This window comes from Aquarana catesbeiana, linkage group LG06 (genome assembly GCF_042186555.1).
Source record: "Aquarana catesbeiana isolate 2022-GZ linkage group LG06, ASM4218655v1, whole genome shotgun sequence".
NCBI classification, from domain to species: domain Eukaryota; kingdom Metazoa; phylum Chordata; class Amphibia; order Anura; family Ranidae; genus Aquarana; species Aquarana catesbeiana.
In genome coordinates, this window is record NC_133329.1 from 3000502 (window position 1) to 3028097 (window position 27596).

Genomic DNA, 27596 nt, shown 5'->3' on the forward strand with positions numbered 1-27596 from the left:
TTTTGATTATGGGCCCTGGATTTTCAAAGGAACAATACTCTTTGTGAGGTGAATTAGAAATCCAGTCTGAACTGTACTAATCGGACTCAGTCGTGTATATATGTATATATTGTATGTTGTTTGATTCTGTTGGGGACTCCTTGCTGTGGTCATCTGGGATTTGTGTCCCTGAAGAGGAAGGGGGGATTCCTCCGGCAGCCCCCTGCTGATAAGACTGATTCATACTGTTGGGACACATCCTGTGAGGAGATGCTGGTGTCATCAACTCCAACTACCTGTGTTTATGTTAATTGAATGAGCTGATCACATTGTCCTCTATACAATGTAGGAGACAGGACGACTCCTATTGGAGCTGCTGCTATTGTGAGAAAATGTCCTGTGATAATTAACTCAGTCTGGGCAATAGGTCATGTCTTAGTCACCTAGGCTGTATAAAGGACTAGTTAATTAGCTCATGTTAATTAGGTTAATTAGGTTACAGTTGTATTGTTAGAGGAGGTTCCAACGGCATATAAAGTCTTGTAATTTTGATTCTAAACAAAGTGAGTTCATGTTAGCAACAAGCAAGTGTCACCTTGTTTTGTGCTCAGAGAGGTTGGAATACCTGATATCTGTATACAGACTGGGAGGAAGTGGTATATGACGGAAGCACTCAAGCGGAGTGTGGGACGTTCCGTGACAACTACCATATCAACATGGTACATGACCAGTGTATTACAGGAACATATGCCCTTCGATCACTAGAAAGAAAGATAAAAACTCACCCAGGTAGGAGTCCACCATGTCTGTCTGGTCCTTTGTGGCATTTATCCAGGTGCCATTTTGATGACCATCTTTAAAGATATATACCCCACCAGACCAGTCGTATGCTCCAACTGCCCCAAGTATTACTCCATCCTGAGGATAGAAAAAATGATTAATATAGAGAAAGCCTAGAGTTGGTATCTAACCCTAACCCCAGTCTGCAGATGATGGAATGTGTGAGATACTCTGCTGAGGAAGAGGGACCGAGAAAAATATGAATTTGGTAGCTCGGTTCACCGGGAAATGTTTGTGAAAGGGTCACACATCTTATCAACCTCTGAGAATGAACATATTAGAGGAGGAAGATTCCCCTATACAGGAACCCATGTCTGAGCTTGGGGTTTACTAAAACCCTGGCTGGTAAAGTATGTAACTAATGAGTATGGCTAGTAATCCCTTGTATCATCCTCCTTGTTAGGGGTTTACCGGAGTTAGATCTACACTGAATCCTTCCTGAGAAAATTCCCACTGGATAGAAGTTGCATTCTTGGTCTGTGTGCCTGCGGAGGAGAGAAGAAGAAATGTTGTCACTTCCGCTCGTAGTCAGGAGCAGTCTTGTCTCATCTTCTGTGAGAGGCACAGGGAAGGTTAAAGGTGAGGTACAGGGGAGCTGAGAGGTTGTCAGAGGCACAAGTGAGGTGAGATAAAAGGGAGTCAGGAGGGAAGGTGAAGTGGGGGGGGATGAGGGGAGATCTAGTTGAGGTGAGACACAGGTGAAGAGGAGGTGATATAAGATACAGAGCAGGAGGAGATGAGCAGTAGGTAAGTTGAGGTAAAGGACTAAGAAGGTGAGATGCAGGTGAGGAGGATGTGAGTTGAGATATGAGGGGGAGGAGGTGAGGGGGTTAGGAAGAGGTAAGTTGAGTACAAGAGAGGAAGGGTGAGGAGTAGGTAAAGTGAGATAAAAGTGAGAAGGAGGTGGGGAAGAGGTGAGGTAAGAGTGGGAGAGGAAGAGTGAAATGTTAGATAAAGGTAACAAGGTGCTGAGACATAGGTGAGGTGGAGATGAAGTAAGATGAAGCAAGATACAAGGGAGGAGGGGATGAGGTGAGATACAAGGGAAGCAAAAGAGGAGGGTTGGGATAAAGGTGAGTAGGAGGTGAGGCGCAGGTGAGGAGGAGGTGAGGTGAGAAACGGGTGAGGAGGAGGTGAGGTGAGACACAGGTGAGGAGGAGGTGAGGTGAGACACAGGTGAGAAGGGGGTGAGGTGACAAGGGGGGGTCAGACATAGGTGGGGTGAGACACAGGTGAAGAGGAGGTGAGGTGAGATACAGGGAAGGAAGAGTAAAAAAAGAGTTGAGATAAAGGTTAGGAGGGAGGTGAGGTGACACACAGGTGAGAAGGAGGTGAGGTGAGACACAGGTGATGAAGAGGTTAGGTGAGATACAGAGGAGGAAGAGTAAAAAACAATTGAAATAAAGGTGAGAAGGAGGTGAGACACATGTGAGTAGGAGGTGATGTGAGATACAGGGGGAGGAGCAGGTGAGGGGGAGGTAAGTTGCGATAAAGATTGGAAGACAGTAAGACACAGGTGAGGAGGGAGCGGGGTGAAGCACAGGTGAGGAGCAGATGAGGTGAGACACAGGTGAGGAGCAGGTGAAGTGAGACACAGGTGAGGAGCAGGTGAGGTGAGGCACAGGCGAGGAGGGGCTGAGGTGAAGCACAGGCGAGGAGGGGTTGAGGTGAAGCACAGGTGAGGAGGAGGTGAGGTGCAGCACAGGCGAGGAGGAGGTGAGGTGAAGCAGAGGCGAGGAGGGGGTGAGGTGAAGCACAAGCGAGGAGGGGGTGAGGTGAAGCACAAGCAAGGAGGGGGTGAGGTGAAGCACAGGTGAGGAGGAGGTAAGGCGAAGCATTGGGGAGGTGAAGCACAGGTGAGGTGAGACACAGGTGAGGAGGGGGTGAGGTGAAGCACAGGTGAGGAGGAGGTGAGGTGAAGCAGAGGTGAAGAGGAGGTGAGGTGAAACACAGGTGAGGCGCAGGTGAAGTGAGACACAGGTGAGGATGAGGTGAGATGAAGCACAGGTGAGGAGGGGGTGAGGTGAGGCACAGGTGAGGAGGAGGTGAGGTGAAGCAGAGGTGAGGAGGAGGTGAGGTGAAGCACAGGTGAGGCGCAGGTGAGGTGAGACACAGGCAAGGAGGGGGTGAGATGAAGCACAGGTGAGGAGGGGGTGAGGTGAAGCACAGGTGAGGCGTAGGTGAGGTGAGACACAGGCAAGGAGGGGGTGAGGTGAAGCAGAGGCGAGGAGGGGGTGAGGTGAAGCACAGGCAAGGAGGGGGTGAGGTGAAGCACAGGCAAGGAGGGGGTGAGGTGAGGCACAGGTGAGGAGGAGGTGAGGCGAAGCACTGGCGAGGAGGGGGTGAGGTGAAGCACAGGTGAGGTGAGACACAGGTGAGGAGGAGGTGAGGTGAAGCAAAAGGTGAGGCGCAGGTGAGGTGAGACACAGGTGAGGATGAGGTGAGGTGAAGCACAGGTGAGGAGGGGGTGAGGTGAAGCAGAGGTGAGGAGGAGGTGAGGTGAAGCATAGGTGAGGCGCGGGTGGGGTGAGACACAGGCAAGGAGGGGGTGCGGTGAAGCACAGGTGAGAAGGGGGTGAGGTGAAGCACAGGTGAGGCGCAGGTGAGGTGAGACACAGGCAAGGAGGGGGTGAGGTGAAGCAGAGGCAAGGAGGGGGTGAGGTGAAGCACAGGCAAGGAGGGGGTGAGGTGAAGCACAGGCAAGGAGGGGGTGAGTTGAAGCACAGGCGAATAGGGGGTGAGGTGAAGCACTGGTGAGGAGGAGGTGAGGTGAAGCACAGGTGAGGAGGGGCTGAGGTGAAGCACAGGTGAGGAGGAGGTGAGGTGAAGCACTGGCAAGGAGGGGGTGAGGTGAAGCACAGGTGAGGTGAGACACAGGTGAGGATGAGGTGAGGTGAAGCACTGATGAGAAGGAGGTGAGGTGAAGCACAGGTGAGGCGCAGGTGAGGTGAGACACAGGCAAGGAGGGGGTGAGGTGAAGCACAGGTGAGGAGGGGGTGAGGTGAAGCACAGGTGAGGTGCAGGTGAGGTGAGACACAGGCAAGGAGGGGATGAGGTGAAGCATGGGTGATGAGGAGGTGAGGTGAAGCACAGGCGAGGAGGGGGTGAGGTGAAGCACAGGCGAGGAGGGGGTGAGGTGAAGCACAGCTGAGGAGAAAGTGAGGTGAAGCACAGGTGAGGAGGGGGTGAGGTGAAGCACAGGTGAGGCGCAGGTGAGGTGAGACACAGGTGAGGAGGAGGTGAGGTGAGACACAGGTGAAGAGGGGGTGAGGGGAAGCACAGGCGAGGAGGGGGTGAGGTGAAGCACAGGCGAGGAGGGGGTGAGGTGAAGCATAGGTGAGGCGCAGGTGAGGTGAGACACAGGTCAGGGGGAGGTGAGGGGGAGGTGTGGTGAGACACAGGTGAGGAAGAGGTGAGGTAAAGCACAGGCAAGGAGGGGGTGAGGTGAAGCACAGACGAGGAGGAGGTGAGGTTAAGCATAGGTGAGGAGGAGTTGAGGTGAGGCACAGGCGAGGAGGGGGTGAGGTGAAGCACTGGTGAGGAGGAGGTGAGGTGAGACACAGGTGAGGAGGAGGTGAGGTGAAGCACAGGTGAGGAGGGGGTGAGGTGAGACACAGGTGAGGAGGAGGTGAGGGGAAGCACAGGTGAGGCACAGGTGAGGTGAGACACAGGCGAGGAGGGGGTGAGGTGAAGCACAGGTGAGGAGGGGGTGAGGTGAAGCACAGGTGAGGAGGGGGTGAGGTGAAGCACTGGCGAGGAGGAGGTGAGGTGAGACACAGGTGAGGAGGAGGTGAGGTGAAGCACAGGTGAGGTGAGACACAGGTGAGGAGGAGGTGAGGTAAAGCACAGGTGAGGAGGGGGTGAGGTGAGACACAGGTGAGGAGGAGGTGAGGTGAAGCACAGGTGAGGGGGAGGTGAGGTGAGACACAGGTGAGGAGGAGGTGAGGTGAAGCAGAGGTGAGGAGGGGGGAGGTGAAGCACAGGTGAGGCGCAGGTGAGGTGAGACACAGGCGAGGAGGGGGTGAGGTGAAGCACAGGTGAGGAGGGGGTGAGGTGAAGCACAGGTGAGGAGGGGGTGAGGTGAAGCACTGGCGAGGAGGTGAGGTGAGACACAGGTGAGGAGGAGGTGAAGCACAGGTGAGGAGGGGGTGAGGTGAGACACAGGTGAGGAGGAGGTGAGGTGAAGCACAGGTGAGGAGGGGGTGAGGTGAGACACAGGTGAGGAGGAGGTGAGGTGAAGCACAGGTGAGGGGGAGGTGAGGTGAAGCAGAGATGAGAAGGGGTGAGGGGAAGCACAGGTGAGGCGCAGGTGAGGTGAGACACAGGCGAGGAGGGGGTGAGGTGAAGCACAGGTGAGGAGGGGGTGAGGTGAAGCACAGGTGAGGAGGGGGTGAGGTGAAGCACTGGCGAGGAGGAGGTGAGGTGAGACACAGGTGAGGAGGAGGTGAGGTGAAGCACAGGTGAGGTGAGACACAGGTGAGGAGGAGGTGAGGTAAAGCACAGGTGAGGAGGGGGTGAGGTGAGACACAGGTGAGGAGGAGGTGAGGTGAAGCACAGGTGAGGGGGAGGTGAGGTGAGACACAGGTGAGGAGGAGGTGAGGTGAAGCAGAGGTGAGGAGGGGGGAGGTGAAGCACAGGTGAGGCGCAGGTGAGGTGAGACACAGGCGAGGAGGGGGTGAGGTGAAGCACAGGTAAGGAGGGGGTGAGGTGAAGCACAGGTGAGGAGGGGGTGAGGTGAAGCACTGGCGAGGAGGAGGTGAGGTGAGACACAGGTGAGGAGGAGGTGAAGCACAGGTGAGGAGGGGGTGAGGTGAGACACAGGTGAGGAGGAGGTGAGGTGAAGCACAGGTGAGGAGGGGGTGAGGTGAGACACAGGTGAGGAGGAGGTGAGGTGAAGCACAGGTGAGGGGGAGGTGAGGTGAGACACAGTTGAGGAGGAGGTGAGGTGAAGCAGAGGTGAGTAGGGGGGGTGAAGCACAGGTGAGGCGCAGGTGAGGTGAGACACAGGCGAGGAGGGGGTGAGGTGAAGCACAGGTGAGGAGGGGGTGAGGTGAAGCACAGGTGAGGAGGGGTGAGGTGAAGCACTGGCGAGGAGGAGGTGAGGTGAGACACAGGTGAGGAGCAGTTGAGGTGAAGCACAGGTGAGGAGGGGGTGAGGTGAGACACAGGTGAGGAGGAGGTGAGGTGAAGCACAGGTGCGGAGGGGCTGAGATGAAGCACAGGTGAGGAGGAGGTGAGGTGAAGCACTGGCAAGGAGGGGGAGAGGTGAAGCACAGGTGAGGTGAGACACAGGTGAGGATGAGGTGAGGTGAAGCACTGGTGAGAAGGAGGTGAGGTGAAGTACAGGTGAGGCGCAGGTGAGGTGAGACACAGGCAAGGAGGGGGTGAGGTGAAGCACAGGTGAGGAGGGGGTGGGGTGAAGCACAGGTGAGGTGCAGGTGAGGTGAAACACAGGCAAGGAGGGGGTGAGGTGAAGCATGGGTGATGAGGAGGTGAGGTGAAGCACAGGCGAGGAGGGGGTGAGGTGAAGCACAGGCGAGGAGGGGGTGAGGTGAAGCACAGCTGAGGAGAAAGTGAGGTGAAGCACAGGTGAGGAGGGGGTGAGGTGAAGCACAGGTGAGGCGCAGGTGAGGTGAGACACAGGTGAGGATGAGGTGAGGTGAGACACAGGTGAAGAGGGGGTGAGGGGAAGCACAGGCGAGGAGGGGGTGAGGTGAAGCACAGGCGAGGAGGGGGTGAGGTGAAGCATAGGTGAGGCGCAGGTGAGGTGAGACACAGGTCAGGGGGAGGTGAGGGGGAGGTGTGGTGAGACACAGGTGAGGAAGAGGTGAGGTAAAGCACAGGCAAGGAGGGGGTGAGGTGAAGCACAGACGAGGAGGAGGTGAGGTTAAGCATAGGTGAGGAGGAGTTGAGGTGAGGCACAGGCGAGGAATGGGTGAGGTGAAGCACTGGTGAGGAGGAGGTGAGGTGAGACACAGGTGAGGAGGAGGTGAGGTGAAGCACAGGTGAGGAGGGGGTGAGGTGAGACACAGGTGAGGAGGAGGTGAGGTGAAGCAGAGATGAGAAGGGGTGAGGGGAAGCACAGGGGAGGCGCAGGTGAGGTGAGACACAGGCGAGGAGGGGGTGAGGTGAAGCACAGGTGGGGAGGGGGTGAGGTGAAGCACAGGTGAGGAGGGGGTGAGGTGAAGCACTGGCGAGGAGGAGGTGAGGTGAGACACAGGTGAGGAGGAGGTGAGGTGAAGCACAGGTGAGGTGAGACACAGGTGAGGAGGAGGTGAGGTAAAGCACAGGTGAGGAGGGGGTGAGGTGAGACACAGGTGAGGAGGAGGTGAGGTGAGACACAGGTGAGGAGGAGGTGAGGTGAAGCACAGGTGAGGGGGAGGTGAGGTGAGACACAGGTGAGGAGGAGGTGAGGTGAAGCAGAGGTGAGGAGGGGGGAGGTGAAGCACAGGTGAGGCGCAGGTGAGGTGAGACACAGGCGAGGAGGGGGTGAGGTGAAGCACAGGTGAGGAGGGGGTGAGGTGAAGCACAGGTGAGGAGGGGGTGAGGTGAAGCACTGGCGAGGAGGAGGTGAGGTGAGACACAGGTGAGGAGGAGGTGAAGCACAGGTGAGGAGGGGGTGAGGTGAGACACAGGTGAGGAGGAGGTGAGGTGAAGCACAGGTGAGGAGGGGGTGAGGTGAGACACAGGTGAGGAGGAGGTGAGGTGAAGCACAGGTGAGGGGGAGGTGAGGTGAGACACAGGTGAGGAGGAGGTGAGGTGAAGCAGAGGTGAGGAGGGGGGGTGAAGCACAGGTGAGGCGCAGGCGAGGTGAGACACAGGCGAGGAGGGGGTGAGGTGAAGCACAGGTGAGGAGGGGGTGAGGTGAAGCACTGGCGAGGAGGAGGTGAGGTGAGACACAGGTGATGAGGAGTTGAGGTGAAGCACAGGTGAGGAGGGGGTGAGGTGAGACACAGGTGAGGAGGAGGTGAGGTGAAGCACAGGTGAGGAGGGGGTGAGGTGAGACACAGGTGAGGAGGAGGTGAGGTGAAGCACAGGTGAGGGGGAGGTGAGGTGAGACACAGGTGAGGAGGAGGTGAGGTGAAGCACAGGTAAGGGGGAGGTGAGGTGAGACACAGGTGAGGAGGAGGTGAGGTGAAGCAGAGGTGAGGAGGGGGGGAGGTGAAGCACAGATAAGGCACAGGTGAGGTGAGACACAGGCGTGGAGGGGGTGAGGTGAAGCACAGGTGAGGAGGAGGTGAGGTGAAGCACAGGTGAGGAGGGGGTGAGGTGAAGCACAGGCGAGGAGGGGGTGAGGTGAAGCACAGGCGAGGAGGGGGTGAGGTGAAGCATAGGTGAGGCGCAGGTGAGGTGAGACACAGGTCAGGGGGAGGTGAGGGGGAGGTGTGGTGAGACACAGGTGAGGAAGAGGTGAGGTAAAGCAAAGGCAAGGAGGGGGTGAGGTGAAGCACAGACGAGGAGGAGGTGAGGTTAAGCATAGGTGAGGAGGAGTTGAGGTGAGGCACAGGCGAGGAGGGGGTGAGGTGAAGCACTGGTGAGGAGGAGGTGAGGTGAGACACAGGTGAGGAGGAGGTGAGGTGAAGCACAGGTGAGGAGGGGGTGAGGTGAGACACAGGTGAGGAGGAGGTGAGGTGAAGCAGAGATGAGAAGGGGTGAGGGGAAGCACAGGTGAGGCGCAGGTGAGGTGAGACACAGGCGAGGAGGGGGTGAGGTGAAGCACAGGTGGGGAGGGGGTGAGGTGAAGCACAGGTGAGGAGGGGGTGAGGTGAAGCACTGGCGAGGAGGAGGTGAGGTGAGACACAGGTGAGGAGGAGGTGAGGTGAAGCACAGGTGAGGTGAGACACAGGTGAGGAGGAGGTGAGGTAAAGCACAGGTGAGGAGGGGGTGAGGTGAGACACAGGTGAGGAGGAGGTGAGGTGAGACACAGGTGAGGAGGAGGTGAGGTGAAGCACAGGTGAGGGGGAGGTGAGGTGAGACACAGGTGAGGAGGAGGTGAGGTGAAGCAGAGGTGAGGAGGGGGGAGGTGAAGCACAGGTGAGGCGCAGGTGAGGTGAGACACAGGCGAGGAGGGGGTGAGGTGAAGCACAGGTGAGGAGGGGGTGAGGTGAAGCACAGGTGAGGAGGGGGTGAGGTGAAGCACTGGCGAGGAGGAGGTGAGGTGAGACACAGGTGAGGAGGAGGTGAAGCACAGGTGAGGAGGGGGTGAGGTGAGAAACAGGTGAGGAGGAGGTGAGGTGAAGCACAGGTGAGGAGGGGGTGAGGTGAGACACAGGTGAGGAGGAGGTGAGGTGAAGCACAGGTGAGGGGGAGGTGAGGTGAGACACAGGTGAGGAGGAGGTGAGGTGAAGCAGAGGTGAGGAGGGGGGGTGAAGCACAGGTGAGGCGCAGGCGAGGTGAGACACAGGCGAGGAGGGGGTGAGGTGAAGCACAGGTGAGGAGGGGGTGAGGTGAAGCACTGGCGAGGAGGAGGTGAGGTGAGACACAGGTGATGAGGAGTTGAGGTGAAGCACAGGTGAGGAGGGGGTGAGGTGAGACACAGGTGAGGAGGAGGTGAGGTGAAGCACAGGTGAGGAGGGGGTGAGGTGAGACACAGGTGAGGAGGAGGCGAGGTGAAGCACAGGTGAGGGGGAGGTGAGGTGAGACACAGGTGAGGAGGAGGTGAGGTGAAGCACAGGTGAGGGGGAGGTGAGGTGAGACACAGGTGAGGAGGAGGTGAGGTGAAGCAGAGGTGAGGAGGGGGGGAGGTGAAGCACAGATAAGGCACAGGTGAGGTGAGACACAGGCGTGGAGGGGGTGAGGTGAAGCACAGGTGAGGAGGAGGTGAGGTGAAGCACAGGCGAGGAGGGGGTGAGGTGAAGCACAGGTGAGGAGGGGGTGAGGTGAAGCACAGATGAGGCGCAGGTGAGGTGAAGCACAGGCGAGGAGGGGGTGAGGTGAAGCACAGGTGAGGAGGGGTGAGGTAAAGCACAGGTGAGGAGGGGGTGAGGTGAGACACAGGTGAGGAGGAGGTGAGGTGAAGCACAGGTGAGGGGGAGGTGAGGTGAGACACAGGTGAGGAGGAGGTAAGGTGAAGCAGAGGTGAGGAGGGGGGAGATGAAGCACAGGTGAGGCGCAGGTGAGGTGAGACACAGGCGTGGAGGGGGTGAGGTGAAGCACAGGTGAGGAGGAGGTGAGGTGAAGCACAGGCGAGGAGGGGGTGAGGTGAAGCACAGGTGAGGAGGGGGTGAGGTGAAGCACAGATGAGGCGCAGGTGAGTTGAAGCACAGGCGAGGAGGGGGTGAGGTGAAGCACAGGTGAGGAGGGGTGAGGTAAAGCACAGGTGAGGAGGGGGTGAGGTGAGACACAGGCGAGGAGGGGGTGAGGTGAAGCACAGGTGAGAAGGGGGTGAGGTGAAGCACAGGTGAGGAGGGGGTGAGGTGAAGCACTGGCGAGGAGGAGGTGAGGTGAGACACAGGTGAGGAGGAGGTGAAGCACAGGTGAGGAGGGGGTGAGGTGAGACACAGGTGAGGAGGAGGTGAGGTGAAGCACAGGTGAGGAGGGGGTGAGGTGAGACACAGGTGAGGAGGAGGTGAGGTGAAGCACAGGTGAGGGGGAGGTGAGGTGAGACACAGGTGAGGAGGAGGTGAGGTGAAGCAGAGGTGAGGAGGGGGGGGGTGAAGCACAGGTGAGGCGCAGGTGAGGTGAGACACAGGCGAGGAGGGGGTGAGGTGAAGCACAGGTGAGGAGGGGGTGAGGTGAAGCACAGGTTGCGGAGGGGTTAGGTGAAGCACTGGCGAGGAGGAGGTGAGGTGAGACACAGGTGAGGAGGAGTTGAGGTGAAGCACAGGTGAGGAGGGGGTGAGGTGAGACACAGGTGAGGAGGAGGTGAGGTGAAGCACAGGTGAGGAGGAGGTGAGGTGAGACACACATGAGGAGGAGGTGAGGTGAAGCACAGGTGAGGGGGAGGTGAGGTGAGACACAGGTGAGGAGGAGGTGAGGTGAAGCACAGGTGAGGGGGAGGTGAGGTGAGACACAGGTGAGGAGGAGGTGAGGTGAAGCACAGGTGAGGGGGAGGTGAGGTGAGACACAGGTGAAGAGGAGGTGAGGTGAAGCAGAGGTGAGGAGGGGGGAGGTGAAGCATAGATAAGGTGCAGGTGAGGTGAGACACAGGCGTGGAAGGGGTGAGGTGAAGCACAGGCGAGGAGGAGGTGAGGTGAAGCACATGCGAGGAGGGGGTGAGGTGAAGCACAGGTGAGGAGGGGGTGAGGTGAAGCACAGATGAGGCGCAGGTGAGGTGAAGCACAGGCGAGGAGGGGGTGAGGTGAAGCACAGGTGAGGAGGGGTGAGGTGAAGCACAGGTGAGGAGGAGATGAGGTGAAGCACAGGCGAGGAGGGGGTGAGGTGAAGCACAGATGAGGCGCAGGTGAGGTGAAGCACAGGCGAGGAGGGGGTGAGGTGAAGCACAGGTGAGGAGGGGTGAGGTGAAGCACAGGTGAGGAGGAGGTGAGGTGAAGCACAGGTGAGGAGGGGGTGAGGTGAAGCACAGATGAGGCGCAGGTGAGGTGAAGCACAGGCGAGGAGGGGGTGAGGTGAAGCACAGGTGAGGAGGGGTGAGGTGAAGCACAGGTGAGGAGGAGGTGAGGTGAAGCACAGGCGAGGAGGGGGTGAGGTGAATCACAGGTGAGGAGGGGGTGAGGTGAAGCACAGATGAGGCGCAGGTGAGGTGAAGCACAGGCGAGGAGGGGGTGAGGTGAAGCACAGGTGAGGAGGGGTGAGGTGAAGCACAGGTGAGGCACAGGTGAGGTGAGACACAGGTGAGGAGGAGGTGAGGTGAGACACAGGTGAGGAGGGGGTGAGGTGAGACACAGGTGAGGAGGGGTGAGGTGAAGCACAGTTGAGGAGGGGGTGAGGTGAGACACAGGTGAGGCACAGGTGAGGTGAGGCACAGGTGAGAAGGAGGGGATGTGAAGCACAGCCGAGGTGAGACACAGGTGAGGAGGAGGTGAGGTGAAGCACAGGTGAGGAGGGGGTGAGGTGAGATACAGGTGAGAAGGAGGGGATGTGAAGCACAGGCGAGGTGAGATACATTTCTGGTTAGAACTGTTAGTGTGATAGTAGGATGAGGAAGACGTTATAGGACAACAGCATAGTGGGAGATAGAAGGAGACATTGGGGAATCCCAGCTGATAGGACTCTGGCACCTTCGATGGAGAAGATGGTGTTCTGCAGAGATGACTGTATCTGACTCAGCGTTGAAAAGTTGTAGACAGGAAAGATGTAATCTGGTGATGAAGATATCCTCTTCAGCTCCTCGTATTTCTTGCCAATAGTGAAGTTTTCGCCCACCTGCAGAGGAATCCACATAAGACTTTTAGGAAAAATGTCCAGAAAATAATGTATCTGGAAGAGGTTGGGTGAGACTGACTCCGGGAACCGACTCATTGGCACTCACTTCCATGGGCAGATAGATGAAGGCATTATCCAACATCTACACTTTAATGAACACCATCAGCATTGAGTGCCTATCCCTCCATCATGTGAGGGTCATTCCATCCATCACTATAGATATTGGTGCTAACAGTGATGATTGGGAATGAGTGTAATATCTAAGTCTGTACAGTACCAGAGACATCGATATACAGAAATATCATGATGGATAGTTACCCCGATGGAAATTCGTTTAATACCGAGCTTGTTGGCCCTGGAAATGGACTTGTCTAAAACGCCCTTAGGGTCATTGGACTCTCCATCTGTGACGACGATGAGAACCTGCTGGGAATTATTCCGGAACCTTCGCCGAGGGACAAAAAGCTGCTCTCTAGAGAAAAACAGATTGTGAGAACCAGCCGAACGCCAACATTTGCATAATTAGGACAATCTTTGCTATCCACCAAGACCCAATAAGCATTTCTAGGTCCCCCCCCTCTGGTTTCCTGAGGAAGCGATGTTCTCCAGCAATAAGTTTTGCAAGTACAGAAAAAATCCTGCCAGAAATCCAGTGTCCTTCTAATGTCCTGTGCACTGAACTGGCAGCAGGGTTGCCAACCTCCCTAAGTGAAATTTACTGACACGACACAAAAAACTTCCCTGACTGGGCCAGTTTTTTTACTGACAGGTAAACAAGTTAGCCAAAATTATCGTTTTCAGTGCAAATATCAATATTTAATCTACAAACATGTAGCTAGTACGATCAGCAATGTGCTTAAAGTGGTGCTCCACCCTAAAAAAAAAAATTCATGACTGTGCCTAAAAAAAACAAAAAAAAAACCATTTGGAAATTTTTTTTTTTACTTACCTCTAAATGCCTGTTGCTAGGGGGTCCCTCGTAGTCTGCCTCTTCCAGTGCCTGGGCTGGTGACATCACTTCCCCCTCGGCACAGGAAGGGCTCAGCTCTGCTCCCTCCCTCCTGTCAATCATCTGGGACCCATTACAGGTCCCAGGTGACTGAGTGGCCAATCATGGCGCGGGGCGCCGCTCGCGCATGCGCAGTGGGTGCCAGGCTGTGAAGCCACAGATCGGCGCCCACAGTTGCAATGCCGGCGCCGCTGAACAGAGGGAGAGGCGAGCGGGGCTTCGATCCCCCGCATCACTGGACCCTGGGACAGGTAAGTGTCCAATTAAATGTCAGCAGCTGCAGTATTTCTAGCTGCTCACTTTTATTTTTTATTTTTTTTTAAGGGCCCTCCTCTTTAAGGTATATAAAAGGCAAAATCCATATTTTTCCATTTACATGACAGTCGGGGGTAATATAATCTAGCACAGAGTCCCCCCTTATACCAGAGTCTGCAGGGTTTCCCTTTACAGTGCAAGGGGGAACTCTGTGGACTCTGTTGTAATAGGGAATTCTGCAGACCCTGATGTAAGGGAGAATGGTGCGGACTCTAATGTAAAGGGAAACTATGATGTAAGGGGGTCTCTGGTCACCAGAGCCCTCCCTCCTTGCACAAGAGTCCACAGAGTTCCCCCTTACATCAGACTCCACAGAGTTCCCCTTTGCATCACAGTCCCCAAAGCTCTCCCTTACATCAGAGTCCACAGAGTTCCCCTTTACATCACAGTCCCCAAAGCTCTCCCTTATATCAGACTCCACAGAGTTCCCCTTTGCATCACAGTCCCCAAAGCTCTCCCTTACATCAGAGTCCACAGAGTTCCCCTTTACATCACAGTCCCCAAAGCTCTCCTTTACATCAGAGTCCACAGAGTTCCCCCTTACATCAGACCCAACAGAGTTCCCCTTTGCATCACAGTCCCCAAAGCTCTCCCTTACATCGGAGTCCACAGAGTTCCCCTTTACATCAGATACCGCAGGTTCCCACTTACCTATTTTTTTTACGGGCAGCCGCTATCCATAACGGACATTTACAGACAGTTTGTAAATCGCCCAATAGTTACAAACTGTCAGTAAATTTACAGATGGTTGGCAACTCTGACTGACACTGTATTCCAAACAACGTTATCAGCTTTCTAAATGTTCTTCTCCTTACGTAATAGAGATGAGGAGAATAGGAAGTGCTTGTAGCCCAAATCAGGAGAGCCGCCTAGGGTGATAACACTGCCCCTTTTCGATATGCTACCAATTTTTTTTTGTTTCGAAATTCGTTTAGTTTTCATTAAATTTTGTTATTAATTAATTTTTGTGACAGACGCACCCGGGACAGAGGCTTTTGGAGGGGACTGAATGTCAGCCTCTATAGAAGGGAAAAACACAATGTGGGAGCCCCCAAAGCTGCATAACCCAAATGTATACAAAAAATAGGAAGTTTCCCCAGGGGTTTTTTAGCAGCAGAGAATTTGTACAAAAAAGTAGCTGATGTAAAAATTCATTTATTTAACAGACAATAATAATTTTAAAAATGAACAATAATGAATCATCCATATAGGTGGTGCGACACAAAAACAAACATGGAACATCACTCATAGCAAGGAACACCCTATGTACAAGCATGGTTTGCCAATTGGATTTATGACCAGGGGTGTTGCTAGGTCTACAAAAGATCTGGGGCTAGAGCCCATAGCAACGTAGTAAAGAAAGTCATAAGCTTGGGCGGGCATACACATGTATATAATATACGTGTGTGTGTATATATCCCCAGAGAGTCCCCCTTTACATCAGGGTCCCCAGAGAGCCCCCCTCACATTAGGATCTCCAGAGAGCCTCCCCCTTGCATCAGGGTTCCCAGAGAGCCTCCCCCTTACATCAGGGTCCCCAGAGAGCCTCCCCCTTAAATCAGGGTCCCCAGAGAGCCTTTCCCTTTAAATCAGGGTCCCCAGAGAGCCTCCTCCTTAAATCAGGGTCCCCAGAGAGCCTCCCCCTTAGATAAGGGTCCCCAGAGAGCCTCCCCCTTAAATCAGGGTCCCCAGAGAGCCTCCCCCTTAGATCAGGGTCCCCAGAGAGCCTCCCCCTGCATCAGGGTCCCCAGAGAGACCCCTACTTACATCAGGGTCCCCAGAGAGCCTCCCCTTAAATCAGGGTCCCCGGAGAGCCTTTCCCTTTAAATCAGGGTCCCCAGAGAGCCTCCCCCTTAAATCAGGGTCCCCAGAGAGCCTCCCCCTTAGATCAGGGTCCCCAGAGAGCCTCATCCTTAAATCAGGGTCCCCAGAGAGCCTCCCCCTTAGATCAGGGTCCCCAGAGAGCCTCCCCCTGCATCAGGGTCCCCAGAGAGACCCCTACTTACATCAGGGTCCCCAGAGAGCCTCCCCTCCCCTTGGGGACCCCTGCAGAGACTCGGGGCTATGGGCCCCAGATTCAGGGCTATAGCCCCAAAAGCCACCGCCTAGAGACGCCACAGTTTATGACGTATGTATCCACATGAAAAACCCCAATGCATTTCGACCCTTGCAATTTTACCGTCTCTTCAGGGGGATTTATATTCTAGGAAAATATCAAAGTATCTAATTAAAGTCATTGGACAATATAAAAAATTTGTAAGTATAGCATTTCGAATTGAGCAAAAATGATATCTCCATCCACATAGAGGTCTAGTTACCAATGGGTGGATGAAGACATGAAGATGTATCGCACAAACCAGCATTGCAGGATTGTAGTTGTCCAAAGATCCCATCGCTGCCGCACATTCCCCCCCCCCCGCGTCCTCCGGGTGGGCACATAGTCCACCGAGCTTGCAGAGGGCCACGTTCTAGGACCCGGAGAGGAGGATGGGGGGTAAAACACCTGCAGATGGACATGTTTGTAAGTAGTCGTTTAGATAATGTTGGAGGAGTGTATAGAAGTGCTTGGCAGCTGTAGGCTGGTTGTTATTTGATCACTAGTGGATTCATGTTATATGTAGCGCTGGTAGATTTCTAATCTACTGCTGATAGGTAAATTTAGTGGGTTACTTGTTAGGTGAAGTTAGATTTGCCTCTGTTCCAGCTTGGCTGAGTTGCGTGTAGTTCCACACTGTGCCTGTGGGTGTCGTTGTCATCATGGGCCAGTATTGGAAAGGCAATGTGTTGAAGCGTATGAGTGCTCCTCTGTCCCGGAGACAGCTCGGTGGAGGTGGTCCTCCGAGTTGCATTCTGGGTGAGGGTATTTATGGGACAGACGCCATGTTTAGGGGTTCAGTTCCAGCAACTTGCTGGCCCTCCTGGCCAACAGGTATGCGTTAGGAGTACCACCTCGTGGTCCTCCGATCCGGAGGCCCACGCGGCTGCAGCGTGTGGGTGGGCCCAGAAGCCTGTCTGGGGCCTACCACAGCAGCAGAGGAATGGTCCTGAGCTGTCTATCCTGTGTGAAGAAGCTGGACAACTGAGGAGATCCCAGGGGAGGACCCGTCATGGAAGGATCATGCAGAGTGCTGGTCTGGAGAGGGGCCTGGTGACTCGGTTGGAGGACGTATCCTGAAGTAATCTTACTGCATAGTACTGCCGGGTTGGCTTAAAGGTTCAAGTGCTGTGTCTGATATTCATCGTAAACCATTACATCCTGTGGCAGAGGATCGTACGGGCTTTGCTCCAAACAAGTCTGTGGCAGAGACTTTTGTTCGTGCTGCGCACTGGCTGCTAGGCAAGTGAGAGGAACCTATCCAGGCGGGCAAAGGTTGAATCCCACAAGGGAAGTACATTCAGCTACAAGTGTTCAATTCCTAACGATGTACTAAAGAATACTAAAAAAAGGTATTTGAGCTTCCCTGCAACTTTCCTTCTACCTCTTCCTGCTACTTCCTTTATTACCTGTTCATTAAAGCATTGGAAAAGAAACTCAAGTGTTTGGTGCCTACATTGTCCGGAGGTAAACTCAACGGGACCCTAGACCCGGTGACGGTGAAATAGAGGTGGCGAAAGTGAAGGTAACAGCCCACTTTAAACCAGCAGCTCCACCGTGAGTAATTGCTACATGTGGGGGCCTCGTCCGGGATTTGTTGGCCATCAACTTCCCGCAACCTAGAGAAGTGTTTCACCGGAAGTTTACGGTAAAAGCTGGACTTTGTCAATTTCTCAGGAGAAGAAGAGGTTAAAAGTTGCAGGACTTTATTTCTGACTGCATAGGCGGCGGGCGCCAGTGAAAGACTGGGAGATACGTGATCAGAGGAACAAGTGGGAGGAGCCTAGCCTACTTGATACCGCGTGGGACACGGGTGTGTGTGTTGGCACCAGAGAAGAAGAGAGGCCTCGTGATCGTGCTGAGAAGATCAGAGTGCGGCCATGTCTTTTTCGGTAATGCAACCAACTATGGGACCTAAGATGTTCCTGTCACGGACCTGGCCGGAGCAGAGGCTGTTGGAGAGGACTATATGCAAGCCTGTTGCCCACCGATTATGGGCCCTAGCATTTGAGGTGAATGAGAAATCCAGTCTGAACTGTATTACTCGGACTCAGTCATGTATATATTGTATGGGGACTCCTTACTGTAGATTTGTGTCCCTGAAGAGGGAGGGGGGGTTCCTCCAGCAGCCCCCTGCTGATAAGACTGATTCATTCTGCTGGGACACATCCTGTGAGGAGATGCTGGTGTTATCAACATGTGTTTATGTTAATTGAGAGAGCTGATCACATTAGCCACCAGCACTGGCTAATAGACGAATGGTCTAGGCTGAGGAGGGGGGAGATTGTTGTTTGTATTGTTAATTGTATTAATGTGTGAAGCTCGGTGCCCACAAGACTGTCATCTGGTCTGGGTACATTTTGTAGTAAATTAGGTCATGTTAATTAGGTTAGCTTTGAGTCATCCCTGCTGTATAAAGGTCTGTGAGATCTCAAAATAAAGGTAGTTCTGATGTACTCCAAGACTGGTGTTGTCTAGTTCTTGGGGTTCCTATAGCCAGATCCATTGGACTCGTGTTCCAGAACTTAGGAAGCGGTATATGACGGAAGCACTCAAGCGGAGTGTGGGGCGTTCCGTGACATTGGTGGCAAGCAGCGGGAAAGCTTCCTGAAGTCTGAAGTCTGGGACATCCAAACCTCCAACTGGATCCAAGATCAGCATAGCAGACTTCAGTCACCCCAGCGGAGATATGGACCTGGCATCAGAATTCCCGGGGCTGCTGCGGATCATCCTTTCAACATACACCAGGACTGTGTCTGAGGATGAATACCTGGAGCTCAGGCAGCTGATTCGGGTGGAGCTCTGGATTGCAGCCCTCCGTCTCGCTGGTATAAAACAGGGCAAGTGCTTTCCAACCCAAGAGCAACGGGCCAGTGACCAACGGGCATTACGGATGGCATTCCTGGGAGAGCAGCCCCAGGAGCAATGGGTGACTGAGTTGGACAGGTTGGTCCAGCAGGAGATAGAGCTGGACATTCGTTATCGGGCTCTGCAATGGCACGCAGAGGAGGGATATTTAGGGGAGACAACAGAATGCTCTCCGGAGGGATATGACTTTGGCGGCCCTGGATTGCTGTGGGAGAACCTTACAGATCTTTTTATGTTTGGCGATGAGGGGGAACCTGACCTTGAGGACATGAGGGACTATAGAGAGTCTATGCTCGGTCTTGCAGGGGTCTCAGAGCTCAAACCTGATCTGGACCATTTGCTAAGGAAGGAACAGCATCTGGAAAGGGCATACAGGAAACTGCTAGAACAAGTTCAGCAGCATGCCAGAGAATCGGCAGTGGAAAATCCGGAGATTGCCGTCCCCAAACCTGAAGTGCTGACAACAGGGCAGAGCTCTGCTAACCTCTGTCCAGAAATGATAACATCTTCTGGGTTCCATGGACAGGAGATGGTGAACCTCTATTCCCAGACATCAGTTGCAGAGACATGGGATTTGATAGACTTTTCTGCTGAGGAAGAACAACCTGATGAGCCTCCAGCAGAAGAGCTGCTATCATTGCCAAAGTTCACTGTGTTCTGCCCAGCACCAACAGTGGCTTCGGCCTTCCTGAGAGAAGAGGTAGTCGGCCTTTCTCCCACAACACTGACAGGGACATGTGATTTTCTGCCAGCAGCATCTATGGAGTTAAAACAAACTTCTCCAGCTGAAGATCTGGTAACTGAACAGAGGGTCCAAGACCTCTGTCCCACACTTTTACCAATTCCAGAGACTGGGGATTTAATAGACGTTTCTGTAGAGGAGGAACCACCTGGCAAACCCCCAGCAGAAGTGCTGGCAACCGGACAGAGGGTCCAAGACCTCTGCCCCACACCTGCAGCAATTGTGGAGGCCCAAGGTGAGGAGGTGGCAGTCTATCGCGAGCTGCAGATCAGGATCCAAGGAGAGAATGCAGTCATCACCTCACAACTGCAGCTTGATCTGGTGTTGGTTGATGGGGCTTCAGTCCCCACCTGTATACCCCAGGGATGCTGGGCAGTCGGCCCAGATCCCCAACAGCAGGATGGAGTGAGCCCAGTCCCCCTGTCTTCTCTCCAGCGGCAGAAAGGATTCCAGGGAGAAGGGCCAGTCTGGGCCTCTCCCCAGCGGCAGATATGTTCTCTGAGAGAGGCAGAGGATGGCTGGGTGAGTAATACACTGTTTGGAATAATTTGTTTGGGGTACTGTGTGGGTACAGGCAGTAGAGGACTGGAACTATGGACTAACTTCGGAGTCAACCCGTCTGGGGTCTCCTCCTGTGTTAGTCTCCTGCCGAAAGGGGAGAAATGTCACGGACCTGGCCGGAGCAGAGGCTGTTGGAGAGGACTGTATGCAAGCCTGTTGCCCACCGATTATGGGCCCTAGCATTTGAGGTGAATGAGAAATCCAGTCTGAACTGTATTAATCGGACTCAGTCATGTATATATTGTATGGGGACTCCTTACTGTAGATTTGTGTCCCTGAAGAGGGAGGGGGGGTTCCTCCAGCAGCCCCCTGCTGATAAGACTGATTCATTCTGTTGGGACACATCCTGTGAGGAGATGCTGGTGTTATCAACATGTGTTTATGTTAATTGAGAGAGCTGATCACATTAGCCACCAGCACTGGCTAATAGACGAATGGTCTAGGCTGAGGAGGGGGGAGATTGTTGTTTGTATTGTTAATTGTATTAATGTGTGAAGCTCGGTGCCCACAAGACTGTCATCTGGTTTGGGTACATTTTGTAGTAAATTAGGTCATGTTAATTAGGTTAGCTTTGAGTCATCCCTGCTGTATAAAGGTCTGTGAGATCTCAAAATAAAGGTAGTTCTGATGTACTCCAAGACTGGTGTTGTCTAGTTCTTGGGGTTTCTATAGCCAGATCCATTGGACTCGTGTTCCAGAACTTAGGAAGCGGTATATGACGGAAGCACTCAAGCGGAGTGTGGGGCGTTCCGTGACAGTTCCCTACAAGCACCGCTGCGAGTGCTATGCTGACCGGAACCTTGCTTACAGATACCGGCATTTGTCTGAAACCGCAGGGGAGGTTTGTTCTCTATACAGTCGGAGATAGTGAAGGGCTGGGCATGCTTTGCCACAAGTTTGAGGGACTGTTCATACATCTCCATCCATTTGTTCGCTGCCTGCAATGTGGAGAATATTTGTTTGTAGTGGAGCAACCTACCGTGTCGCCCCGTGCTTATTGTATGGACTGGGCTACAGGTATTGCCACAGTGGAAGCTGCTACTACTGCTCAAAAAGAACGGCAGGCCGTGATTTCGCCTGTTGTCACCAAAAGTGTTCCTGAGCGAGATACTGCGGTAATTGACTCATCAGCGGACATTACTTTGATCCGCATCCACTACGCCTATCCCCATTGTACCTGTCCAGAGGAAGGTGGGATATGTGAAGGCTTCCCGCGGCCGTGGTCGAGGCCTACCCCAGAAACTATCCGAACCGGATCCCGAGAGGTCTACGTCAGGAACGGGTGAGAGATCAGAGGGGAATGTATCTGGGACTTTGTGTAGATATTTGCCAGTGGAAGAGTTGAGAGAGTTGGAGATAGATTCCATGTCAGATCTCTCTGGTGATGATGACCTGTTCGAAACAATGTCACAGGAAATGTCATGGGCTCTGAGTTCTGGGAAGACATCACCTTGTGTGGGGCCGCACAGTACTGTAAATGAGACATTGTCTAAAGTTGATAGTTTGCTTCCGACACCCGTCGGGTCTATGGTGAGCAAGTCATTGAACTCATGTGTGCCTCCTGGTTTGGGGAAAAATAGATCTTTGCCGAAACTTGCACGTTTGCAGAGAGTGCTTAAGAAGCGTGTGGCCACAGAATATGGTCTGGAGTTCCCCTATGTTACTCAGGACATTATGCAAGAGATTGAAGCCAACCGGGAGCTCTGGTACAGTGAAGCTGTTTGGGACTATTTGTCTGTGCCTAAGCCTTTCCGGAAAACTGGATGTTCTGTCGCTATGAATGAACGCTCCAGTGGATGTTTCCTACACTGGAACTATGGTCGACACATCTATGCTGACAAAGTGGTCATTTGCAGACCCGGAAAAGATGACATTGTGTACTTTATTACTACAGTGGATAAACTGGGAAAGAACCTGACATTGCCAGATCCTCGGGTTCTACTGGTCATTATGAATAAAGAACTGTGGGGTATGTAGACAGTGTCAGTGTTTAGAGATCTTCGTGATCAAGATTTGATGTTCATCTCAGTGTTTTTAAATCCAAGGACTTTTTTGCTAGCCGGATTTTCTTCATTTAAAGATGTGATATACAAAAATATATATATATAGGGATGGACTCCTGAAGTTATTTTAGTTGGTTCCTTAAAGGAAATATAAGAAAGATTATGGGAAGAGAGTTTCATTCTTCTTTCGGAATGAGACTTTGCTCCTAAACTGTATATATCTCGTGTGTGCGTTTAACTTTGTTTTTTTTTCAGGAGCAAGTGGACCTCCTATCCAGCTGTTAGGCTTTTCAGCTAGATAGATAGTGGGGTTGTGACAGTCTTAATGTGGTTTTGTTTACGGATGTGAACATGTTGTTTTACAAATGTTTAAATTGTAATGTCTCTCTACTGTTTTTCCTTCTTCTTTACTCCAAGTTTTAAGTTCAAATACCTACTCTCAGGCTTGGGAGTTATTTTTGACAGACGTTGAGGACAACGTCTATTGTAGTGGGGGGAGTATGTAGTGCTGGTAGATTTCTAATCTACTGCTGATAGGTAAATTTAGTGGGTTACTTGTTAGGTGAAGTTAGATTTGCCTCTGTTCCAGCTTGGCTGAGTTGCATGTAGTTTCACACTGTGCCGGTGGGTGTCGTTGTCACCATTGGCCGGTGTTGGAAAAGCAACGTGCAGTGCTCCTCTGTCCCGGAGATAACTCAGTGGAGGTGGTCCTCCGAGTTGTATTCTGGGAGAGGGTATTTATGGGACAGGCGCCATGTTTTAGGGTTCGTTTTCCAGACACCTGCTGGCCCTCCTGGCTGACAGGTATGCGTTAAGAGTACCACCTCGTGGTCCTTCGTTCCGGAGGCCCGCTTTGCTGCGGCACGTGGGTGGGCCCAGAAGCCTGTCTGGGGCCTACCACAGCAGCAGAGGAACGGTCCTGAGCTGTCTATCCTGAGTGAAGAATCTGGACAACCGAGGAGATCCCAGGGGAGGACCCGTCATGGAAGGATCATGCAGAATGCTGGTCTGGAGAGGGGCCTTGTGACTCGGTTGGAGGACGTATCCTGAAGTAATCCTACTGCATAGTACTGCCGGGTTAGTTTAAAGGTTCAAGTGCTGTGTCTGATATTCACCGTGAACCGTTACGTCCTGTGGCAGAGGATCGTACGGGTTTTGCTCCAAACAAGTCTGTGGCAGAGACTTTTGTTCGTGCTACGTACTGGCTGCTAGGCAAGTGAGAGAAACCTATCCAGGTGGGCAAAGATTGAATTCCACAAGGGAAGTACGTTCAGCTACAAGTGTTCAATTCCTAAAGATGTACTAAAGAATACTAATGCCGCGTACACACGAGCGGACTTTACGGCAGACTTTGCCCGGCGGACCGGATTTTGTCAGACAATTCGATCGTGTGTGGGCTCCAGCGGACTTTGTTTTCTCAAAAGTGGGACGGACTTAGATTTGAAACATGTTTCAAATCTATCCGACGGACTCGAGTCCGGTCGAAAAGTCCGCTCGTCTGTATGCTAGTTCGACGGACAAAAAGCCACGCTAGGGCAGCTATTGGCTACTGGCTATGAACTTCCTTGTTTTAGTCCGGTCGTACGTCATCACGTACGAATTCGTCGGACTTTGGTTGATTGTGTGTAGGCAAGTCCGTTCATTCAGAAAGTCCGTCGTAAAGTCCGTCGAAAAGTCCGCTCGTGTGTACGCGGCATAAGAAAAGGTATTTGAGCTTCCCTGCAACTTTCCTTCTGCCTCTTTCCTGCTACTTCCTTTATTACCTTTTCATTAAGGCATTGGAAAAGATACTCAAGTGTCTGGTGCCTACATTGTCCGGAGGTAAACTCAACGGGACCCTAGACCCGGTGACGGTGAAAGAGAGGTGGCGAAAGTAAAGGTAACAGCCCGCTTTAAACCAGCAGCTCCACCGTGAGTAATTGCTACATATAGAAAAATTAATTAAGTTATACATGACATAGTGTAGTTTATTCGTTAGTTGGATTGGTTATAAAAAGGGTTGGCTAGCAGTGAAGAAAGGTGGGGGATGGGGTTTAGTGATGTGATTAGTGAAAATGCATGATGTGGGATTGACTGATGATGGGGCAAAACAAGTGTAAAAGTGAAAAAAAAAAACAAAAAACACTAAACTTCTGATTCATATAGCCTTAGAATATATAAGTGAAATAAGGAAATTCTTGTTCAGTTATATATTATCAGGTAATAACAATAGATTTATTACTTTTTAGGACAAATATGTTCAATAATCCAGAAGTAATGGAAGCTTTTTCTTTCTTTTCTTAAAACAAATATATTATTACCTAACTAGTTCCTAGAATTATGTTTTTGTTTATTCTAATCTGAAGCAATACAACCTCAATTTTATGAGTTAACATTTCTAAACAGTTACATATGAATAAAATATGTAATTGTTTACTCTAAAAGGGTTAAAATCCCAAAATAATTCAAACTATCTTCATCAATACCAAAGTTATTAACAGTACCTTTCTAACTGAATTATTTAGCCTAGGGCAAGACTAACCATATACAACCACCCTGGAATAAATAATTTCAACAAAAACTATATTCTGCACTCCAATTAATGAAACATCATTTTGATGTCTTTTGACATAGCACTTCTCTCCTGTAAGCGGAAGATCCGTGTACCCCCATTAGCCCTCCTCATTCTCCCAACCATATTATGTGTGAGTGTGACGAAGGCACTTATTCCCCTGAGAGAGATATTTACTCTCTTTCACGGGTAAATTGTGATTACTTGCAAAAAATAATTTATACAATGTATCATCTAATCTCATATGTTTTTTGTTTACTCTTTACTCCAGAATTCACTGGTTTCTTTTCTATCTATTCATCTCTTCAGTCCACACAGGTTGATCTGCGCAGTCAGCTCTGCATAACAAAAAGTAAGTCAAAACTATTTGATCTGTTGCCATGGCACCACTGAATATACTTTCCCTGAATGTTCAGGGAATAAATGTCCCTCAAAAAAGGACCAAAGCCTTCCGTACTTTCCATAACAAGAAGGCTCACATAGTATGCCTCCAAGAAACACACTTCACCAAAGATTCTACTCCAAAATATATTTCTCCTTTTTATCAACAAATTTACACGGCTTCTGCCTGTACCAAACAAAGGGAAACTCTAATTGCATTTCACCGATCCACACCATTCACCTTATCATCAGAAATTAAAGACCCAGAAGGTAGATACCTGATACTCATGGGTTATATAATGGATACAGCAATCACGGTGATTTCCTACTACGCTCCTAACAAACAACCTACACCATTCCTCTCACATATATTACAAGTGATTAATACACACAAAATAGGAACAGTGATAATGTGTGGGGATTCGAACCAGGTCCTCCTCCCATTTCTAGATAAATCACCTTTTACACCATCCAAAATAACCTCTAGATTACCTTTTTCTCAACTTCTTTCCAAATACAATCTGGTAGATTCATGGAGAGAAAGTAACCCAATGAAAAAGAAATTCACTTATTTCTCGCACCCTCATCAAACCTTCACCAGAATAGATCATATTTTTCTAACAATAGGAATGATACCAGAAATTATTGCATCAGATATAATTCCGATTCCGTGGTCTGACCATAATGCAGTATACACCACTATAGCCTCAGCCATACCAAAAGCGCATGACCCAACGTGGTACTTACCGGACATAATGCTCAAACACCCACTACATCAGATGGCCATTGAACAAGCTTTAAAGGAATACATATCAATTAATAATACAACAGACATCTCTCCAATAACACTGTGGGAAGCTCATAAGCCTGTCTTGCGTGGTACGATACAAAGACAAATGGCACTATTTAAACGGGAACGCAAAAATCTAGCAAAAAAACTAGAACTCAATTTTAATGCAGCCTACATATCATTTCAAGATAATCCATCTCAGAGTACAAAATCTCATCTGGAAAAATCTAGATTGGAATACGATCTATTTCTCACTGAGTCAGTTGATAAATCCCTCAAACACTCCAAACACAATTTCTACATGAATACAAACAAACCAGGTACATATTTGGCTCGGGCATTAAATTCAACTAACAAATCTTTCAAACCAATACGTTTGAAATTATCAAAAAATGTTTACACTTGTAATCCAGTTAAAATAGTCCATAAATTTCACTCACATCTCGCAACTTTATACAAGACAAACAATGAATTTAATCCTACAGAGGCTGAATCCTTCTTCTCAAAAATAACCTTACCTGAGTTATCTCAGAATCAAAAAAGCAGTTTGGATGAGCCTATAACTATAGATGAAGTTGCTAACGCCATAAAAGACCTAAAACTTAACAAAAGACCAGGCCCAGACGGCTACTCGGCTTTATACTATAAAACATTCTCAGAAATACTCTCTCCCATTCTCACTGAAACTTTTAACAAACTTCTAGATGGACATTCTTTTCGGCAAGAAACACTAATGGCAATTGTTTGTATGATCCCAAAACCCCTTTCTGATGATACTTCCTGTGTGAATTATCGGCCTATCTCTCTGTTAAACCTCGATATTAAATTATTAGCAAAAATAATAGCAAAACGCCTCAATAGCATTATAGGAAAATTAATACATAGAGATCAAGTAGGCTTCATGCCAAATAGACAGGCAGGCGATGATATACGCAGGGCAGTGTTATTGGCACATATTGCTAAAAAACGGAAAATCCCTTTATGTTTTCTATCTCTCGATATTAAGAGGGCATTTGACACAGTATCCTGGCAATATATGCAATATTCATTACAAAAATGGGGTTTTGGACCCCACTTTTTAACATGGATCAAAGCATTATATAAAATATGCTGGATACAAATCTGAAGCCTTTAATATCGAAAGAGGTACCCGACAGGTTTGCCCATTATCTCCCTTATTATTTGCCCTTATACTCGAACCCATGGCCCAATACATCAGAACAAACCAAACTATAACTGGCATTGAAGTAGGAGGCATTACACACAAATTATGTATATTTGCAGACGATATATTACTTTTTCTATCATCACCACAGGTCTCTGGTCCTAACTTAATACCAGCTCTTGATGGATTTGCAGCCCTATCCGGCCTTATGATTAATCCTAAGAAATGCCTAGTGCTTAATATTTCACTCACAAACATGGAATTGATCCAGGCTAGGGCTGCACTCCCATTCACATGGGCAGAAAAATCAATCCCATATCTTGGAATTCATTTAACAGCATCTCATTCTGACTTATTCTCAACCAATTATCCTCCTGTATTAAGACAGATCACAAATCTAATAAAACAATGGTCGCAACTTCCTTTATCCTGGATAGGGAAGATTAATGCAATCAAAATGACTATTCTACCCAAATTGCTTTATCTATTCAGAGTCCTCCCTATTCCAATTCCTTCCTATTTTTTGAGAATAGTACAAAAAAGAGCAACTTCGTTTATATGGGGCTCTTCTAAACCACGTATACCTATACACACACTACATCTTCCCAAAAATAAAGGAGGCCTGGGATACCCTAATTTTACTAACTACTACAGAGCAGCACATTTGGCCAGTCTGTCCAAATACCATGCAAAACAGGAAATCCCATTATGGGTATTTATAGAGGCTTCAGAAAATGACCCTCTATTAATATCAAATTTATTATGGCTTGATCCTAAAGACCGCTTTAAAATTCATAATCCCATAACTAAACACTTCTTATCTCTCTGGGATAAACTAAAAACCAAATATCAGTTACAATCTCCACACAATCCTCTCCTTTCTTTTATCAGAAATCCGGCCTTTTATCCGGCATGGATCTACCCAAATTCTTTTAAAGCTTGGACAACATCAGGCATTCAGACACTAAATGA

At 50.9% G+C, this 27596-nt stretch overlaps 1 protein-coding gene across 2 annotated transcripts in view; it reads right to left on the reverse strand.

The window, feature by feature from the left end:
- Positions 1-27596, reverse strand: part of LOC141148136 (integrin alpha-D-like) — a 90317-nt gene that overhangs the window by 35004 nt on the left and 27717 nt on the right. For both annotated transcript variants that reach the window (XM_073635320.1, XM_073635319.1), the window contains exons 8-11: positions 12463-12616; positions 12000-12144; positions 1231-1304; positions 765-897 (exon numbers count right to left, since the gene is read on the reverse strand). In XM_073635320.1, the coding sequence (XP_073491421.1) occupies positions 765-897; positions 1231-1304; positions 12000-12144; positions 12463-12616 (506 nt within the window). The remainder of the gene's footprint in view (positions 1-764; positions 898-1230; positions 1305-11999; positions 12145-12462; positions 12617-27596) is intronic.